At 45.3% G+C, this 21,987-nt stretch overlaps 1 protein-coding gene across 3 annotated transcripts in view; it reads left to right on the forward strand.

Moving 5' to 3' along the window:
- Positions 1 to 21,987, forward strand: part of ALDH22A1 (aldehyde dehydrogenase 22A1) — a 72,339-nt gene that overhangs the window by 33,282 nt on the left and 17,070 nt on the right. The window contains exons 7-12 of one of the 3 annotated variants that reach the window (XM_086821720.1): positions 2,855 to 2,958; positions 3,961 to 4,039; positions 4,239 to 4,334; positions 4,494 to 4,631; positions 16,820 to 17,041; positions 17,129 to 17,320. In XM_086821720.1, the coding sequence (XP_086677846.1) occupies positions 2,855 to 2,958; positions 3,961 to 4,039; positions 4,239 to 4,334; positions 4,494 to 4,631; positions 16,820 to 17,041; positions 17,129 to 17,320 (831 nt within the window). The remainder of the gene's footprint in view (positions 1 to 2,854; positions 2,959 to 3,960; positions 4,040 to 4,238; positions 4,335 to 4,493; positions 4,632 to 16,819; positions 17,042 to 17,128; positions 17,321 to 21,987) is intronic. The other 2 variants (XM_086821721.1, XM_086821722.1) reach the window with 2 other exon arrangements.

The raw sequence follows: 21,987 nt of genomic DNA on the forward strand, positions 1-21,987 counted from the left end.
TTTAGGTCACTTATTATGTGGCTATTGTACTTCACATTTTGATCAACTGAATACACTGAAGTCGTGTTCTCTCTCTGTTGCTCTCCACGCCTGTTTGCAGCATCTCCAAACCCTAACCCTAACACTCCATTGGCCTTCATTTGGTATCAGAGCTGTGTTGCCCTGCCATTGCCCAGCTTGTATACAGCCGCCTTCTGTTACTGTCCGTACTGCACTATCCGTGCATCTGCCCGTACACTGTGCGCCGTCTACAGTACCCGTACAGCCTCGCCAGCAACAGCTTCGCCTGCAAGCTGTCGTACCTGTTCGCCGCCGTACTGCAGCTTCAGTTCTTGTGAGCGCCGCCTTCCACTGGTATCGTATTGTACCAGCCCGTACAGCACCTGTCAGCGCCGACTGTACCTGTCAGCTGTCAACACCGACTGCATCTGTCAGAGCCCCTCGTACTGTACCTGCCTTCCTGCATACAGTCAACTGCACTAGCTGTACCTGGTCGCCGTGCCCGCTCAACACAGTAAACGTACCTGCACACAGTAAACATTTGCAGTCGCCTTCTGTACCGTACAGTACAAGTCGACTGTACTTGCCCAGTACAGTCAACTGTACTTATTCATTTGGTGGACTGTACCTGCATATATTCAACCTACTCAGTACAACTATGGTAAGCATTACAAATTTTGTTTTTTGGGCAATTCTATTTTCTTTGTGAAAATCTACAGGCACTACAGGCAGACTTTCTAGCAAAGAAGTCTATAGGCTTTTTTGCACAGTTTTGGGTGCAGTAATTTTGGGCATTTTTGGGGCATTTTGGCATTGTGTACGCCATTTTTGCTGCTCTACTCAGTCATTGGTGCATTGAGCTGCACATTCAGAGGATTGAGAGTGCAGGCATATTTGGGTGAACTGTATTCAGTGGAGTACAGTTGTTTTCAAGGTTCTTGCTATTGGGTTTTTTGATACACAGGTACAACATTGTGCATAGGCATAATGGCAAATCAACAGCAGAGTGATGTATTCACGTATTTGTCTAAGGAAGACAAATTGGACGGCACGAACTACTCCTTGTGGAGTTTTATGCTGAAAAATGTGCTTGTGGCAAAAGGTCTTTGGGATTTTGTTAGTGGTGATGAACCACGTCCAGGTCCATTGGCTCCAGAGACTCCTCCCCAAGGGGGTGCTCGTGGACGAGGACAACAGGTACAGGCTCCAGGTCAGCCATTGCCTGTTCAAAGAACAAATGCTCAGAAGACATGGGATGCCAGGGATGCACAAGCTTTGTCACTCATTGCATTGTCAGTACAGAGGTCTATTATACCTCATATTCGTTCAGCTGGCTCTTCACAGAATGCATGGCTGACTTTGGAGCAGATGTATGCTGCTCGTAATGAGGCTCGGATCTCATTTTTGAAAAGAGAGCTGGAAAATCAAAAAATGAATGAAGGAGATGATATGTCTATCCACTTAAACAAGCTGCAGGATTTGAGAGAGCAACTCATCAATGTGGATGAGATTATTCCTGAGACACAGCTTGTGTCCACCATCTTGCACTCTTTGCCAAGATCTTACTTGGCTTTTCATACCTCTTTGAACCTCAGCATGAGGAATGCTGTTGAACCCCTCAAGTATCAGGAACTTGTTGCTCTCTTGCTACAAGAAGAGAAAATGAGGAAGAATATGAATATGAACACAAGTGCTGAACAAGCATTTACTACAGGTCAAAAGGGGAAAGGAAAAACTCAGCCAAAGAGTTCAAATCAGAATTCAGGTGATGGTGGTTCATCTTAGGATACCAAGAAAGGTGATGGACAGCCCAAGAAGAAGGGCAAATGTCATTACTGTAAGAAGCCAGGTCACTACATCACTGAATGTAGGAAGAGGATTGCCAAAGAGAAGGCAAAGGAAGCTGGGATGTCTGTTAATGATGCTTCTAAAGCTCCTCCAGAGACTGCTTCTTTTGTTGAGGACAGGGATTACTGTTTTTATACATGCAGCTATGATGCCTCTTGGTCTTCACAGGCACTCAGTATGACAGAGCATGCATGTACTTGGTATTTTGATAGTGGTGCCTCAAAGCATATCACATCTCGCAAGGATTTGTTTAGTCATGTTGGCCCTGCCCCTGTTGGCAAAACTGTTCAGTGTGCCAACAATGCTTCATATCCAGTTCGTGGCATTGGGGAGATTCAGCTCACAGCCATTGATGGCTCCATTCTCCGCCTTACAGATGCCTTATATGTACCAGGGATAAAGAAGAATTTGTTGTCCGTTTCTTCTTTAGCACATTGTGGTATGCAAGTCCACTTTGATGATGATAAATGCATGGTCAGAGACAAAGCTAATGCCTTGACCTTGATGCTTACTGGTACATTATGTCATGGACTTTATCAGTTGGATGCATTTCAGCCAGTGGATCAGTCTGCTTATAATGCATTCACTCTTACTCCAGCTATGGTTGATGCGGAGTTATGGCATGCTCGCATGGGGCATGTAAATTTTGATAGTCTTATGCTTATGCAGCGACGTAAGATGTTTACAGATCTACCTCTCATGGAGAAGCCTCCAGATCACATTTGTGAAGGATGTATTTTGGGACAGCAGGCACCACTGGTCAGTTTGCAGACTTTAGTTGGCAAGCCACTACTTCTACATAGAGGGGAGCTCTCTACATTGGTTGTTTTGAGTGTGGTCATACTTGATTCTGACCATCATAGCTTAATCTATAGATTTGAATACATGCTTGTGTGTGCTAGGTTTTTTGTATGCAATGATCCATTTTTTAATGTTTACTTTGATTAAAGAGGCCACATTTGAGATTCATGGAGTTTTCAAGAATTGACAACTATTGTTTTGGAAGGTATCAGAGCATGCAAGTTGGTCTGCGCTCTTCTACTTTCGAATCATCCAAGCAGCACTTCAGGCTGTAGGTGCTCCTGCCGAGCTTGTGCACATAATTATTGGGTAGGTTTGTTTTCAACTTTTGTTTATTATGCTCTTGGCACACGCGTACTTTTTGGTTTTGTGTGTCGTTCACCCAGTGGGTGGCATATTGTGCAGCTGTTTACTGTGATGAACTTGTTGGATATCAATGCTCCACCATCTTGCAGTGCCCAGGCTTGAGCTAGCTCATGTATGCCATGTTCTAGCAGCCCAAACGTCCATTCTAGTATGAACACAGGATGGTGGTCTATGGAGGCTAGATGTTTTCAAGACAGTTTTGAAAGGTTTGGCATACTGCCAAATAGGCTGCGTGCTAACGTGGATCGATATCCCCTTATCAGGCCATGCATAGGGTAGGTAGACTTACTCCCAAGAGTCTTTGGGTTGTGAGGCTCAAATGGATGCCCCTCAGATGCTTCTGGATGGGCCTGGAAGTTGTGCCCGGACCAAAGGTTTGTTACGAATTTCATTATTGGCCTAGTCTTGAGATGGTTGTGGATGTACCTGGAAATTGTGCCTAGACTGAAGGTTTGTTATGAATTTCATTTATTGCCCTAGTCTTGACCTATCACTCCAGAGCCAACTGCTGTCTATAGAGGCTAGTTAGAGAGTCAGGCTCTAGCCCACCCACACATTTGTTATCTTCATTCACTATCTATTGCACCCTAGCTTCCTTTGAGTGTACAACCTCTGTCTCCATAGTTCCAGTTCTGCTATTGAATATCTCTTTGCAGGAGCACATGGGTGTGGAGCTTTACAGCCCGTTGTTGATAAGAAACATTAGTAATACAGTAATTTTCTCCATTTCTGTTATTGTGTTCGATTTTGAGATTATGTTTCTCGCTGTGAAAGATCCTACATTCTTTAAGTGTTGTCTTGCATGCAGTGCATCTTTTATCATCTTACAGATCTAACGTCTTTGTGCTGCATTGTTTAGTTTTTTCAATGCCTAATCTTATTGGGGCCGCCAATCTATTTAAACTGTATTTCACACATTTTCCCCTTCTTTTGAGTGCTTTCCAGTTATGCAGAAACAGGTGAAGCACTTGTCACCTATGCAGATAAAATCATCTTTGTTGGATCTCCAGGAGTGGGAAGGATGGTATGTACTCAATGTACTTGAAATTAGAAGGACAATGCTTCCTATAACCTACACTTTATACAAACCACTCACATTCTAGAAGCAATGAGTTTTTGATACTTGGCATGTCCATAATGCAGTAAATGCTTACGAACCTTGAATATTTTTATGTCAAGTAGCGTGCTATTGACATCGAGGAATGCGTGTGGGATTTTTTTAGGTGATGAAAACTGCATCGAAAACGTTGACACCTGTAACATTAGAACTTGGTGGGAAGGATGCATTTATTGTGTGCGAAGATGTAAATGTAACTGAGGTACTATTTGTTTTGGTATTGTTGAGACTAAACTATATATGTATGTATGTATGTATGTATGGATGGATGGATGCATGCATGCATGTATGTATCTGTGTGGGACTATTTAAAGCAACAAGTTAGCTTTTGATTTTGTAAAACATTGTTTTTTGGCCACAGGTTGCTCAAGTTGCCGTAAGGGCAGCATTGCAGTCAAGTGGACAAAATTGTGCTGGGGCAGAACGTTTTTACGTGCATTCCGACATATATCCAGATTTTGTGAACAACATAATAAAGCTTGTAAAGTCAGTCAGAGTGGTATGCTTTGAGCTACCTACTTCCCAAGATCCACTTTTTTTCTCCTTTGAGTAGATCCTTCTGTAGTTGCAATTTGGTACCGGCCGGAGGCGACTTGGTCTTCCTGCCTGAAGGTGTTACAACTTCTGCCCGCAAAGCAGCCATAATACCAACGGGGGACTGGGGGAATTTGAAGTTTGGACCCCCCCTTCCCCAATCCACACTTCCCAAGATCCGGTTCTTGAAAAATAAATGTGCTCTCGATTCAAGCACCTGAATTCTGATAAGCTGGTTTTGTTATTGGTGTTGTGCTGACTAGATGATTTGATCAAATTCCTATGCACGTATATATATAATACACGTATGCTGCCTTTGCTAATGCCTGCACACACCTTGCGCAACTCTGCCAGACACTTGTACATGCTGCCATGTAGCCCCAAGGTAAGAGGTAAGGTGTGTTGCATTCTCTCCCACTTTTTTTCTTTTCCAAAGAAAGATCCTTCTATTAGTTATAAAGGAAAAACCAACCGTTCGGCTGAATTCAACACTGCTAAAAAGCAGTCCAAATATATGTATGAGATAAGGGGGACTCCCTCCTTGGTTGGCCGCTCTATCGGATGGAGGCTACAACTGGATGTGGAGGGAAAAGCCACATTTGGGCCTGTAGTGGTGAAAAACTCTACCGTACTGGATAGGAAGGGTCTGGGGTCCAAGCACGGAAGAAAGCCTCACTCCGCTGTTGCATGTGCTCTGAATCACCGGTCAAGTGCTCAAAGTGGCCCTGAAGGGTGTGTACGAGGCATAGTAGCAACGGAACGGGAACGGGAACGGTACGAAAGCACCACCAGGGGAACAGGAACGGGAACAAGGGGGAACGGAAACAGGAAACAACCTAGATAATTCCTAGAAATGACAATAAATCTTAACATACAATGCTCATTTATGTAACCAAATTAGTGCACCACACAATTTCTTCATCATGAGAAAGTTATAACCAAAGCGTGTCTCTGAGTACTTCAAGAGATCCTTTTTGGGCGATCTCTTGCGGAATTCATTCAAAATAAACTGATGGTTTTGAATGAAGCTTATTATCTCCTTGCCTTTTTGAATGTGTGGATCAACCCATGGCAAGCTGCCAACATCCTTCAATAAGTTGCTCAAACAATGAGCAAAGCATGGACTAAATGTGATATGCGGATACCTATCTTCAAGCTTAAGACCAGCTACTCTATTTGTTGCCTCACCATCAGCTAAGAACTGAATAACGTTCTTTGGTCCAACCTTCTCAATACCTTCGGCCCACTCTTCCACAAGCTAATTTGCAATTTTTCCAGTCCCAGAAGCATCATGTGAGGAAATGAATTGCATTCTTTCTCGAGAATAAGCAACCATGCCATGAATGGACCTTTTTCGAGTGTCACTCCAGCCATCTGCAATAAGTGACACACCATTCTTTGTCCAACTTTCATGCACAGACTCTAAAGCACATTCAATTGTAGCTTTCTTATTTTGCAACAAGGTGGTGCGTAGTGTCTCATACGACGGAGGCTTGTATGTTGGGCCATACCGTGCAATCTCCTGGACCATTTCAATGAAATATGGAGACCTGGCAACATTGAATGCTACATGATCATTGATAAAAGAACCTTGCAATAGCTGCAGGTACCCTCTCTTTCTTGCGGGGATCCCAAGCTGCTCCCAAGGTTTGCTGCTTGCTGGAGCTTGCATCCACAGGCTGCGAATCTTGGAAAAATGCAAAGCTCCCAAGTCCTCCATATTGCTGTCCATCTCCCAAGTGTACATCTTCCCCATGTCTACTGAAGTAAGATGCATCAATTGCCGGTTTCTTTCGTGCACATGCTTTCTCCTCTTCACTTGGGTACTTTGCCAAAAGCTCTCTACGCATTTCAGGTGTTGTCCCTGGGCATTTGTTCACTTGTGCTTTTTCATTGTTTACATGGCATAGATGTGCTCTCACACGGTTTGCTCCTCCTGACTTCTCTTTGTTACATTGCTTGCATTTCCATCGTGTTGCACCTCCCTTTGATGAATACCTTTCTAGCCTTTCAACTTCGTCCCACCAAGTAGCATTCGAAGCCGATCGCTTTGAACCCGAGTAAGCCATGAGTTCTGCAAACTCAGGCAAAAAGTTGAATAGACTTTCAAAGTCCTTTTTCTATATATTGTTTAATGGGGAGAGACTATGCAGTCCAGACTGTGAAGTTTGAACAGTGACAGGTAATTTTTAACAGACCAAAAGTTCAAACTTCAAACAGAGAAAGAGAGAAGAAAGAGAAAAGCTTGCTGCCTTGCCTTGTAAAGATGTAAACTGTTGAACTTGAGTCTTGATCACTCTGTTGCACAGGGCCCAGGCAGGTTGAAGTGTGCACTGTTGTTGCTTGCAGGCTGGTACCAGGCACGGTGCTGAAGCTTGAGTGTAGTATGTAACCAGTGTACACTGTACACGGCAACTTGCAAGGGCTGGGGGCCTCGAGGCTGGGGCGACTCAGGAGTCACGACTGGCTGGCAACTGCAGCTGGCTGCACTGTGTAGGTCGGCTAGACGTACTGCCTGGAGGCTGGTACACAGCAGTACGTACTACGGGCACTGGGCAGGCAAGTGACAGTAGTACGCAGGTCGGCGACAGCAGTACGGGCAGGCTGCAAGTGCGGGTGAACTTTGGAAAAGCAGCGGGTGAAGTAGTATGAGCAATAAAAAAAATTAAAAAAAATCCACGTCATCGTTCCCACGTGGGGGAACAGCAACCTAACGTTCCACCCGGCGTTCCACTGGCATTCCTTGGCGTTCCACGACCGTTCCACGACCGTTCCACCACTTGGACGTTCTTGTTTCCATCGTTCCCTTGTTGGCTAGGGGGGAACGCGTTCCACGGTTCCCCATGGGGGGAAACGGGGTTCCCCTGCTACTATGGTACGAGGTCCACCTAGATGTATTTCATGGACATGATGTAACCTTTTGGTCTCATAGGTCATTTTGGCCTTTTGTAGATGTTAATACAACTGTCTTTCTTGCTTTCTTTCTCTCTACATTGATGGGAAGAGGGTCGAATAGCGCCATCTGGCCTATGAGACACGGAGGAAACAACATGAAGACAAAGAGATACACATAGCAATCTGGAACTGTAATGGAGTCCTATGGACACATCCAGGGAGACTTGAGGAGGTGATGGAGGGCCGGGATATCATCTTGATGACAGAGACACATGAGAGCCCGGAGAGGGGCTTACCACGGGTTGAGGGTTATTTGTGGGAGTCAGCTCACCGACAGGGGATGAGACAGGCCACCTCCCGAGGTTCAGGAGGTATTGTAGTGCTTTTCAGGCATGGGTTACATGAGCATGTTCGAGTCGTAGCACGAGGCTCGGAGGTGAGATACATGTGGATTAGCTTACGCCTCTCGAAGACCAGATGGATTTATATCGCCCTTTGCTACTTTCCTCCGAAGGGGTCGCGGTTTGCCACCACCGAGGAGCCGGGTGGAGGAGAGGCTAGTGAGTCTCCATACTCTGTCTTATCCGAGGAGATCTTACACTATTCGACACTGGGAGAAGTCTTCTTGATGGGGGACTTCAATGCATGGACTCAGAGCAGACAGTGCGAGATCTATGACTTTGAGGATCCCCTGAGACTAGAGCCGCTAGCTACACAGGATACAGGGACCACTCGGATCTCCGCTGATGGAGGAGCTGACAGCACTGGATATGGGCAACATTTGCTGGAGCTTGGGGCCCGACACCATCTCGTTATTTATAATGGGATGACTCAGTGGCCAGATTCAGGTGGGTTGACTTGCTTTCCAGTGGGAGGCGGCAGTAGTACAGTGGATTATGTGATGGGATCCCGGGAGGCAGCAGATATGGTGTCTCACTTCACCGTACCACCATGCCCCATTGGGGCGGATCATACATACCTATCCCTCACTTTTAGGAGCTTATTGGAGACCCACTACAGCCACCACGCACTATTTTTCACTTCACTCAGGACCTAGCTGAGGTGTACGACTATCATGTTCATGATCAGCTATTTGCCTTAGATCCATCGGCACCCATGGCCATGCTCACCTCCCAGCTCTCACATGTACTGCACTGCGCAGCCGCGAGGAGTTTCCCATACCACATACAGACAGGACGGCCACCTACATCTGGGAGCATGCCCCAGAACCGATGGTATGATGATGAGTGCAGAAACCTTTACCGCAGTCTCCGAGTGCAGAGGGCTCGCGGGGAGATCACCCGCAGGCAGGCAGGCAGGAGGATGCATACTCTCACCCGCCGTAAGCGGCGAGCTTATGAGGAGGCTCAGTACTGGGACACATATCACATGCTCATGAGCAGAGATGCTGCTGTTGCTGCTTGGAGGAGGCTCAGAGAGCCCCGTCCTCCCACACCTATTGCCGATCCTCAGACCTGGCAGACATATGCAGAGAGAGACTATGATGTGCCTGCACAGCCCCCTATACCACAGCCCACAGAGCCATGCTCCACAGTCTCCACCTTCTTCACCCCACCTATGGTTAGGAGGGCCATATGCCGACTCCAACATGGACGGGCGACAGATCATACAGGATTACAGGGAGAGCATCTCATCTATGCTATTGATACATTGGCACCATTTCTTGCTCATCTCTTCAACAGAGCTCTGTCAGAGGGGTTTCCAGCTGAGTGGACGATGCACACTATTGTGCCGATCCATAAAGCGGGAGATGTACTAGACCCCGGGAACTATAGGACCATCATGATTGGCCATATATTGGCCAAACTATACGGGGCAGTTTTGGAGGCAGAGCTGAGCACTCATGCAAAGGTTGGGGGATTGAGAGCAGCAGGCCAGGCAGGCTTCCGTCGAGCCTTCTCGACCATCGACCACATTTTTACATTGAGGTGCCTGATTGATCAGGCCAAGGCACGGAGGCAACGGCTCTATTGTTGCTTTGTGGATTTCCGCAAGGCATTTGATACTGTGCCCAAAGAGCGCCTCTTTCGGCGACTACAGACACTAGGCATACCTTCAGACATGATGTGGGGCATATACAGGCTATATGAGCAGGTCTTTGGGAGAGTCCGATGCCCAGGAGGCTTGTCCGACACAGTTGCTAGCACCATTGGTGTGAAGCAGGGGTGCCCGCTCTCCCCCACGCTCTTTGGGCTCTATATTGATGAGGTGGTTGATTACATCACACAGGGAGGAGGCTCTGGGGTTGAGCTATCAGGTATTACTGTCCATGTTATGCTTTATGCTGATGACATCGTCTTGGTATCCGACACGCAGGTTGGGCTTCAAAGACACCTTGTGGCTCTTGATGACTTCTGCGCACAGCAGAGGCTCACAGTGAACCTTGGGAAAACCAAGGTTGTGATCTTCCACACTTCACCCGCAGTCAGGAGCCACACTACTCTCACATTAGCAGGAGGGCGGGTCGAGGTGGTGAGCTCTTATGTTTACCTTGGCATCACATTTGCTAGCTCAGCTGGACGCTTCTCCATGGCTCAGGCAGTCCGAGACAGAGTGACCCGGGGGTATGCAGCTCTTGCTGGCCTTGAGCGTCAGTGTCATCAGGCACATTTTCAGGAACCCCACACGAAGGGGTGGCTCTTTGATACATTAGTGACACCAGCCTTGATGTATGCAGCAGCGGTTTGGGCACCAGGGCTTGCAGCCTCCACATGGGTACAGCTGGAGAGACCACAGATCTTGATGCTCTCGAGGATGATACGCAGCAAACCATCCGTCCCGCACGACATTGTTCGAGCTGAGTTTGCTGCACCACCTATGGCAGTGGAGGCATTGTTCCAGACGATCTCCTTTATATACAGGATGAGGGAGATGCCCATGGAGAGATTATCCCGCCGAGCTTTTGAGGCATCCAGACAGCTGGCCGAGGCTGGACACACTGGATCTTGGTATGCACAGATGCTACAGTAGTTCTCACATCATGGTATAGACATTGAGCGGTTGCCACCTTTTCAGTATGATCAGTCTGCTCCACGGGGTTACCTCTCTCTCAATGAGAGGAACAGAGTGATGAGACAGGACATATGGTAGCACTACATACAGGAGACATGGACAGCACCAGAGAGCCCACTACCACCGAAGATGTTGTATTACAGAGACCACTTTATGAGCATCTTAGGGGATGGGTTTATACATCGACCGCGGTACATGGATGTATACATGCCACACAGCTCTCGCGTTGCTATTGGACAGCTACGAGTCTCATCACATCAGCTAGAGATAGAGGCTGGGAGAGCGGCACGGGTTCCTAGAGCTGAGCGGATGTGCAGATTGTGCCGCGAGGAGGTGGAGACTGAGGATCACTTTGTATGTAGATGTAGAGCCCACCAGGGGGTCAGAGATAGATATGCAGGATTGTTTGAGGAGCACTCTTCACTACATCAGTTGATGGAGGCCTCGGACTAGCGACAGCTTGGCAGACTACTACTAGAGCTTCATAGTTCTTGAGAGAGACTCCTCCAGACACCCGCTCCCACTAGGGGTGGGAGAGAGTCCCAGCTCACAGATTTCTTCAAGAGAGCTATGCCAGTGCCAGCTGATGTACCACGTGGGGTGACCGCACAGAGAGCAGAGGAATTGAGAGCCAGGAGGAGACCTAGACAGACTGGACATAGAGCACCCTGACTCCGTCACCGAGAGATAGCAGCTATCTGAATGAGACACCAGATGGAGACACAGGAGAGGCTAGCTCGCTTTCATTCAGACGCAGGGTACATGTTCATGCCATTCACAGCCTCAGCATCGGCGATGTATGATATCTTATATCCCTCTTATGGCACTGGATGGAGTTAGACATAGATCTGCATAGCATGCTTGTACTACCCCTTCAGCATATAGAGATGCATCTTGCCTTAGCACTCCATCCACATCCCCACTCCCCTTATATTGTTTGTATATGGGCTCCACCGATCCATGATGATTCACAGTTGTATCTAGACACATGCACACTTTTTCTTTTGTTTCTTTTCTTCCGATGACCGGAAGAACACAGTTGTATTATTTTTTTTTGTCTCATAGGCCGACTTTGGCCTCTCGTAGACATTAATATATCTTTCTTTCTCTCTCCCTCCTATTTTTTGCCCCCCATTTCATGCACATCAGGGTTAAGCCTAACCCAACACATGTCCATTCTTTTCATGTGTGTTTCTTCCCACCGGCCAGATTGACCATCGTGCATGACTCTTTTTCCACACATGGGTGGCCAACCACCCATCCCCCTGCATGCTTTGACCACGTGGAGGGCCTTTGGGCTGATTGACCCACAACATAAATATTGGTGCTGGCTAATTGAGTGCCTGCACACTTCAAGGCTAAAACATATAATAATAATAATAATAATTATTATTATATAAAGCTTGGTTTTGGTTTCATACTTACCACCTGTATAATCCATAGAAATACTTGTAAGTGCATTGAACCATAATGTTAGATTCTCACCCGTCCTTGGGATTTTTGGGCGTCCCTTAAGCACATGATCATTTATATGCGTTAAATTCAAGCAATGTCCATTATAAATATAGTTCATGCACACAAGTCATTTCCTATGCAGCAAGCAGCAGGAAGAATACAACATAAATAGGGTAAAATAAGTTGTCAAGAAAATCCCTCGTCTTTTAGAGCTTTGTACCAAATTTTCCATGTGGGGAATTATAAATTGACAGTTGGTGCAGTATGTCTCATTGAATTTGTCAGTTAATGCTTGAAAAGGTTGGTGTATGCTAAACATGGCTTTCACTCTCTGCATATAAGACATCCTTTTTCTTTCGGTGGTGTTTATTTATTTATTTATTTTTTTGGGGGAGGGGTGGGTGGGGCTTGACCTAGGGCATCATTTAGTTCGTCGTTTACCATAGCCCACTATACGAGTGTACTGCTCTGCTTTAAGCAAACATTAAGCCACTTAGATCCCTACTCATCTATCTCCGATGCCATCCTTAGAGAGTAGCGTGACCTCATTTTAATGGTATGTTCATCAGGTACATGACATCTCTCCTCCTATTGTGAGTCAGCGCCATTAGAAATTTGTAAAATTGCTTATTGAGAGATTCTATTGACACCCTTGAGCTAGTGAATAATCTAAATAAGATCCTCACCTTGTCATAAACAAGATTAATCTGCAGCCTCCAATACTGCTTTGATTTTACAAAGACATGATGAATCCTTAGGTCCCATTGGTCATTCAAGGATAGGGATTTCTCTGGATCTAGACTAGGGACTGTTGAAATATGCAAGTGAATGGTATGTGCGGGAACAAGCCGTTAGCTAGAGATTGTAAAAGAGAGTCTGTAATTGAGTGGGTAGCAGTGAAAAGGTGAGAAGAATCTACTGGATGAGAGAATCAAGGGTAGCATGAGTGAATATAGGGGTGTGGAAAGATTTTAGGAAAAGGTGCCCCTAGATGTAGGGGAGGCGACACAAATCAAGGAGAAATCAGCGGGAAGTGGGTGCTTGGCACCTTGTGGATGTAAAAGCTATAAATTGAGGCAATGAGAATTTTGCTGGTTTTTGAGTATCCATGCCTACATTATGCTATTAGATTAATTATGCACTAATCTTGCTTTAATCACTCTCTAATTGCTTGCTAATCATGTTGATTCTTGCATTTGATCCACCATAGCCCTTCACATTGTTGCAAATTCAACTTGGTATCAGAGCCTAGCTTAGGATTCAGCTAATTTTTTAAGCCTAATCACCTTGCTAATCATGGATTAGAGTTAATCTTAGTTTTAGTTTTTTTCAACTAATCTTTTGCACCCCTAGTTGGTGGAGGGGCTTGATCTCCCTCCAGTCTTTAAATTAGCTAAAAATTTTCTTAGTCACATCTAGGAAACGGCCCCACGCATCGGCCTGCCACAATGATTCCTCAAATCGCTGACACATGAAGCTGATTTACGTTGATTTGTAGGCGCCTTTTTTTTGAAGCAAATCGTAGATCTACACTTGCACAGATGGAATTCACCTAATTCCTCTCAGCTCTAAGGGTTTTCAAGGGTTCTCTACACGTCTATGATCTCAGATTTGCGCAATTCGTCAAGGAGAAGTAGCATCAAGCTCTGGATTAAATCTGCAAGTGACTTTGGTAAAATAGAGATTAAGCATTCAATATTCGGTGAGATCTTATGTTTTTGGGCTTGATCCTCTACTAGACTAACTGCTATTGATGTCCTTAAAAGGATTTGAGCTCATTTGAACTCTAAGACACCAGATCTGGCCTCCCCGTACACTATTTTCTGCACACAAAACATGAGATTAATGTCACTAATTAGTGATTAATTAGCACTAATCATTGATTTTTGGTACAATTGATGGTTAAAACTTACCATTGGGTATTTGATATAGACCTCTATCACTTTAGATTGCAATTTGAAGCTGGTTTGATGTCCCAACCATCCAGTACAAAACCAACTATCCTTGGCTTTATGCAATTTTTGGTATATTCATGCTTGTAAACTTGTTATAATCATCATTAAACACCAAATTGGAGTTGTAAAAGGGTAGACACTGCCCTTGAATCTTGAATTGGATTAAGAGGTAAGACCCCCTTCGCATCATCATGAGCATTGCACGAGAAGTAGCTAAATTCAGCGGGGAGCAATTCCATACATGGCAAACAAAAACCATGTATTTGCTCATGAGGAAGAATCTATGGGAGGGCTAGTTGAGGGAAGAGATGAATGTCCAGAGGAGCATAGGAAGGATGAGTGGAAGAGCAGAAATGAGAAAGCATTAGGACTCATTTCACTTAGCTTAAATGATGAAATGATTCACCACATTGCGGGGATACAACAAGCTAAAGATGCATGGGATGAACTTAACAAATTATTTGGCACTCAAGTAAAGAATTCAAAGATAAATCTGCTAATGCAATTCTACAAACTTGACATGAAGGAAAGTGAACCTCTAACCACACACTTGAACAAATATAAAAGCATCAAACAACAACTTATAGCCATTGGAAAGAAAGTAGAAGATGATGAGGCACTAGCAGTGCTTCTAAAGAGTGTGGACAAATGAGAGTATGAGAACATTGTGGCAATCTTAAAGAATGTACCAGATTTGAAGTTGCATGAGATAGAAGGAGCTCTACTAGAGCAAGAAATGAAATGAAATGAAATGTTATATTAACGTCTACAAAGGGCCAAAGTGACCTATGAGACCAAAGTTACAACCATGTGACATCTGATACACTGTCTGGAAAAGAAAAGAAAGAATTGAAGGTAAGTATCTAGCTCTACAATACATTAGTAGTAGGGAGCATCCGGAAGCAACAACTAGGGAGAGTGGGAAGCTAATGCTACTAGTCAAAATGGGGTACATGAGTACATGGATACATGAATACATGAATATGGGGGAGTACAAAAGTGACAGTGAGTACAACAGTATATGGCTGGAGTCGTAATCATCCTAGGAGCTCTAGCATGGGTCTCTGCCGGATGGCCTGGATATCTGCCATAGTGAGATGCCTGGTCGGACGAGCCCGATGCCTCGCAATGATGCTCTGAATCCTCCGGTGTAGGCACCGTCTCCGATGTGAGGATCTGCGAACCCTCGAGCGTCTCGATCTGCCCAACTGGATAGCTCTCTCAACAACTAGAGTCCCACATGGGGTGCCCATTGCTGGGCTGTTGGCTGTGTGTCCTCCCGGGTAGTCCCTCTAAATAAGTCAGTAATTTGTCTCTATGTGGACAAAGAGAAGAAAGGATTGGACCCAACAACTAGAGAGGAGAAAGCACTCTATACCCGAGGAGGCCTCGCACGAGGATGAGGACGAGGAAGAGACAGGGGAGGAGGAAGGACCTTCACTTGCCACAACTGTGGGAAGCCAGGACACATGGCTAGAGATTGCTACAGCAAACCAAATGAAGAAGAATCGGCATTGGCAAACTTTATGGAGACTCCTAAGGTAGAGGAGTCGGAATATCTTCTCCGAGAGACAAAGAGAGAAACCCCACAACCCAATGTAACCTGCCCCAATAGAGTAAAACCACCTCTGAGCCACCGATGATGTAGGCCATGTGGTAGATGTATGTGTGAGCACTTTAGTCAAAGTTACGGGCACTTGTAGAACCCTTGGACAAATAGAGAGAGAGTGTCAAGGACTATGAGTTAGGGACTTGAGGCACTGATCGCGGGCTACCAAGTAAGAGGGAAACTTGGTATAGGGTCCAGGTGGGCTAGAATTATTCACTTGAGGAGAGGTGTTGAAATATGCAAGTGAATGGGTGTGTGCGGGAACAAGCCCTTAGCTAGAGATTGTAAAAGGGAGTCCGTAATTGAGTGGGTAGCAGTGAAAAGGTGAGAAGAATCTATTGGATGAGAGAATCAAGGGTAGCATGAGTGAATATAGGGGTATGGAAAGATTTTAGGAAAAGGTGTCTCCAGATGTAGGGGAGGTGGCACAAATCAAGGAGAAATCAGTAGGGAGTGGGTGCTTGGCACCTTGTGGATGTAAAAGCTATAAATTGAGGCATTGGCCTAATGAGAATTTGATGGTTTTTGAGTATCCATGCCTACATTATGCTATTAGATTAATTGTGCACTAATCTTGCTTTAATCACTCTCTAATTGCTATTAGATTAATTGTGTACTAATCTTGCTCTCTAATTGCTTTAATCACTCTCTAATTGCTTGCTAATCATGTTGATTCTTGCATTTGATCCACCATAGCCCTTCACATTGCTCCAAATTCAACTGGGACCTCATCTCTAAGGAAGGCCCTATCGGTCTTTGTTGGTATATAGGCCTTTAGAGTCTAGACGATGACCCTCCAGTGTACACTTTCCCTTCTTTCTACCCGTGGGGTGCGTTCTCTTTCTAACTAATGAAGAGTTTCATTTAAAAAAAGAAAAGAAAATGGTGGTATGGTTATTTTACAATTTATAATCTTAAGAAAATAGACCATTCAAGTATGATCTAGTGAAGGCCATAAAGGTATGAAGAAGTGTAAAGGAAGAACATTATCTGTGGACAATTGTTCTGTGGAAGGGTATCTGAAGCATCTCTGCTCTCCTATATGGTGAACAGTGCATCATTACATCTAGAGAAATCTTTATATCCCATTGGAGTGTCTTCGAAAGCCAGCTCCACTCTTGCTTTGCATGCAAAATGTTCTGGAATTTAATGTGCGATGCCTTGTATCTGATGGTGTTATATAGGCTGATGTATGGTTGAATACAGGGGCCACCATTGCAGGGTACGTATGACATGGGAGCAATCTGTTTACCTGAGCATACTGACAGGTTGCAAACCCTCGTTGATGAGGCTATAGACAAAGGGGCAGAGATAGCAGTACGAGGGAAGCTCTTTATTGGTGACCTTGGAGATGATGTTGGGGGTCAGTTCTACCCTCCGACCGTAATTTTGAATGTAAATCATTCAATGAAGCTCATGCAAGAGGAGGTATTGATTTGAAATGCAGGAACGATAAGAAAGAGATTTGATGGCGCCAAATGGGGTCTTGAACATGGCTTTTTTTGGTGGATGCAGATTTTCGGGCCAATCATTGCCATCATGAAGTTCCATACCGATGATGAAGCTGTACGTCTAGCAAATGACTCAAAATTTGGGCTTGGGTGTGCAGTTTTTTCGGGCAGCAAACAACGTGCCAATACCATAGCCTCTAAAATCCGATGTGGATTCGCTGCAATAAATGATTTTGCCGTTACTTACATGTGTCAGGTAAGCCTGTGCAAATTATGCAAACTAAGCTTTTATCTGTTTAAAGACATATATACTCTACACATTACATCCTTATGGGTAACAATGATGGGGAAACATGGACCTTGAAGCTTGGTTACTAGCTGGGTAACAATGATGGGGAAACATGGACCTTGAAGCTTGGTTAACTAGCTGGGGTCAGGTGTGAAATGTAGTTTAATGTCACCTTGTCTCAACTCTATTGTCACCTCTCTTGCAGCAACCATATGACTTCTGTAGGCCATGAAAAGGCACAGGCAACTGCAGGGCATACCATTGTCTCTTATGTGACTCCCTCAATCCCCATAGCATCAGCTGGAAAGACCATTAATGGGTTGATGGCCCAATCATCACCAACTGTAGCTCCATCTGGGGCATCCTGCATGCGGGTCGACCAAAACCAACCAAATCAGGGTCTTGTCTCTTGGACAATTTACTGGCTCGAAAATTATTGTCCTTTCATTGGCCCTTTTACTTGCTAAGCAACTCAAGAAAAAGCATCTGCCTCCCATCTGGGTCCAAAATTACTCATGTGCATGGTAGTGAACTCCGCTCTCTGCTCCAGGGAGCATTGAAGCTCAGCCCTAGCAGCACATAAAGTATCTGCAATCTATGGGGCATCAGAGTGTTTTTCATGTTCCCTCTGTAATGCAAATAACCTACGTCTGATAGCCCTCTCATGGTCAATAACTGTCTGTCTCCTAAGTAAGGCCATCCTGTGGTAAAAATCACTGACACGCTGCAAATAACCTACGTCTGATAGGCCTCTCATGGTCAATGATCCTCTGTCTCCTAAGTAAGGCCATCCTGTGGTAAAAATCACTAACACGCTGCAATATGGATGCCACACTCTGTGGGCCATCAGAAAAGTCATGAGACCTCCATACATCTATCACCTATAGCCGAAAGCTCTGCATCTGAGAAGAAATGCTCAAGAATACGCACACGAGGGGTAGAGCCATAGTATCCTAGATCTCTATTACATAAAACCATTGGGCAATGATCCAATTTGGAATGCCAAATGCTATGAGTGTATGTCCTCCCTTGTCAAGACCTCAATCATCAATATAGACGTGGTCTAAGCATGCATAGATGCAACCTGCATCCTTCCTCCTATTAGACCAAGAAAAGAGAGAGGATGGCCTCCTGTGAATATCATCCTCAAGCCAACAATCTCTGCCGTGTATAGAGAGAATAAACCTCTCCTAGGAGGCCCCCTCAAGTGGGTGCACCATACCCACTTGTCCTCCTCTTTTATCTAGGGGCTGACACTAAAATGCATACACCACCTTTGCCAGATCTACCACATTGGCTTGCATCCAGTTTATGCTCCTGCAAGAGTATAATGTCAATGGGACCTTCCGTGACTGCCGAGTGAAACTAGTTTTTGATAAACTGTTTCCGAACGACGCGGAGAAAACACCACCAAGTCCATGTATGTTCCACGAGACAATCCTCACGAAGACAAGGACTGGAAGTTGCAACCAGATCTCATGGTTGATGTAGAAGGACCCCCCTTCGAGGCAACGCGTCTCGCAAAAGTCAGGGAGGGAAATGCTCCGAGGAGAGGTCCACCTCTCCTTCCCATTCCGGGTAGAAATCCTTTCCCTTCTCCAAAATGGGAGAAGGGGAGCATAATGTACTATCATCATTACACACCGACTGCAATAATGCATAGTGTGATATATCATCATCATTACATTCCAGCTGAAATGCATCCTCATCACCGTGACAACCCAGCATCCTCATGATGTGCAGAATCATCATCTTTATAGCCAGGGATGCAACGGTGCAGGAGCGGCAGTAGGGAAAACATCTGATAAGCATGTCCACACTGCCTCCTAATGTGGCCTCTGGATCTGGGACAATGTCTAGCAAGCTGACCCTGCTGGTAGCAAATATGGCACTGATATCCTCCACATGCAATCTCCGTCCTCTGTTGAAAATGTGAGCCACCCGGTCTCTGTAACAAGATGTAACCATCAGTGATGGATGGGTCAGGAACAAGAACAAAAACTCAAGGTGCTCCATCACAAGTGGCAGTGACCGTTGATTCTCCAAGAGAGGAGTGCCATTACAAGTGTTAGCCTTGCTGGATCAGGATGAGGAGGGAGATCATGTTTTTAATCCTATCCAACCAAGATGATTAATGATGATTAATACTATGCAAGAAAGATTAATGCTAATCACTTGCACAATGATGAGTAAACAGAAAAAGAAGAGAGAGACTCGTTACCTAGCCTACTCCTAACATATATTATTGAATGAATAAGTAATTGCAATGATTGCAGACACAAATCTGACTCGTGAATGCTATGCATAAAATAAGAACTTACGTCCTCCTAGGTGCGTTAGTGGAAAACGTTGGTGTGGAGGTGTACTTGGTTGATCCAAATGATGTGGCTACATGCCCTTGGTCTTGGCTCTGCAACCTCTCTCACTGAATGCCTACAAATGACCCATTTATAGGGATCTTGATAGCAAGTCGTATTGAGGTTGGTTTGTCCTTTTTTGACCTACATAGGCCCAAAATGTCATATTTAGCCTCCAAACTATACCCTAAATGTATCCCAACTATTGGTCCATGTATTGGGCACCTCTAAGCACCATTTATGGCCTCTAACTTTTCCCTTTAGGTGGTTGCAAGAATCATGTCTACGTGACACCGTTGGAAGGTGTACACGTGATATCTTAGGTCAACTTGAGGGCATGCATGGCCTCAGCGCATCTAGCCTTCCAAATGTGCGAGGCTGTGGTGCTAGCAATGATCTTCCATGCAGTTCCAACCTTTGTATTGGTGATACGTAGCGTGACTCTCGCATGTCTTGAAGACGGCACGGCCGACCCACTCCGTGGTTAATCCTCATGACCATCTGTCGTTCCCTTCAAACCTGAGTTGAGGGTTCCATCGTGTCAACCAAGCAACAACACCAAAACAAATGTAGACATCCCTCCTCATCCTTCCAAAAAGGTGTGCTATTGCAATCCAAATCCTCTGTACTACCTTTGCACTCCCATAAGCAATGGTAGACTGTCTTTGAAGCTCCTCCACATCTCGGACAAGTTGGGCTAGCACTGACGACCTGTCTCCACTGGTTGGTGGCAAGACCAGCATGTAGAGAAAGCCAAATAAAAGAGGAAATCTTCGTTTCCCTGTATGAGTGCCACCACCTGTGCCAAAAAGCTCTTTGAATGTTATGGGTGATCCCATAAGCCTCCCAGGCATAATCCTCTGACTATTGCCCCTCGAGTGTTGTGTGCAAAACATTCTCTCATCCTCCATGAGGCTCTTGAGCCTCTTCGATCCAACATTGTGGGGAAAAGAGTCACCCATGCAGCCCACTGGATATGCGTGGTTGCCCCTAGAGGTCTATAATATTCATCCAAAATCAAGTCATTCCACACAATGGGCTGCCTATTAGCCTCCTCAATTGCACGTGGAGAAATATGCACCAAGAAACTCCTCATGCAATCCCAGGCCCGCAGAAGCGATCTCACCAAATGCCAACTTGATAGCCAAGGTGTGTGGCAGTGCATCCTCTCTCAATCCAAGTAAACCTCGCATTCAAACCCCAATCTGCCTACGGAGAGTCACTATCCAAAATCCCACTCATTTGTGCCAATTGATGGTGGCGCTTGTTTTCAAACCAAACATCTCCAAGGCAGTGCAGAAAGCACAGAGGTATGCCCGTGAGGCCTCCAAAATAAATTAGTAGTATCATCTGCTAACTTTGAGTCCCATAACTCTTCCTGTGTGTGAAGAGGCCGCCTGATGCTCGAAACTCCTAGTAAGGAACTTGCTCATAGCCTCCGCTACTATAAGGTAAAGTAGTGGAGCTAAGGGGCATCCTTGCCTTATGGAATGAGAGGTCTGAAAGCGCTCACCACTTCCCCACAGGCCAAACTTTGCTGTGGGCCTCCCTATACATGCTATGATCCACGCTTGGGAGAAACCCATCTGTCCCATCGTGTCTTCCAACAAGTCTCAATCCAAAAAGTACTCCTTCCTTGGAGGAAACCATTCTGTGTATCATGAATAACCCTTTGAAGAATAGGGTAAAGCCTCATACTTATGGCCTTCACTAAGATCTCATAAGTAGATTCAAGCATAGTTATGGGCCTCCACTGTGTAATATTGGTCTTGTCCCCAGCTTTCGAGACAAGGTGGATAAGACCCTCCATGAGAAAAGGAGGCATCATGTTACGACCCTTACATGTGGGACATGTACACTATTGCACATCATCGCTTATAATAATAAGTGTGAACGGGTAACGTTCGTGGGTGACGGTCAAAGACCTAGTGATGTGTAGCATGGGGGTGCCAGCGGGGACACAAGGGGCACTTGAGTATGGCGTGTGGTCAGTAAGGTACAAAGTGGACACCTGGGGTCATTGGTATATATAATGGTTGGGTGGTTAAACATGGTATGCCAAGCTAGCTTTGTTTTTGCTATTCTTGAGTTCATCTTGTTCTCTCTCACTTTTTTTGCATGAGGCTTGAATCAGAGATCTAGGTTGTCTTGCATGGAGGCCTGACACATCATACCAGTAAACCACATCTCCTACAAAGTAATAGCAACATTATCACCAATGAAATCCCAAACTGCAAATAGAAGCACAGGGAGAGACCATCACTAGGTGGGCATTTG

Source organism: Cibotium barometz, chromosome 27 (assembly GCF_041138505.1).
Source record: "Cibotium barometz isolate CiBa-2024 chromosome 27, ASM4113850v1, whole genome shotgun sequence".
Taxonomy (NCBI): domain Eukaryota; kingdom Viridiplantae; phylum Streptophyta; class Polypodiopsida; order Cyatheales; family Cibotiaceae; genus Cibotium; species Cibotium barometz.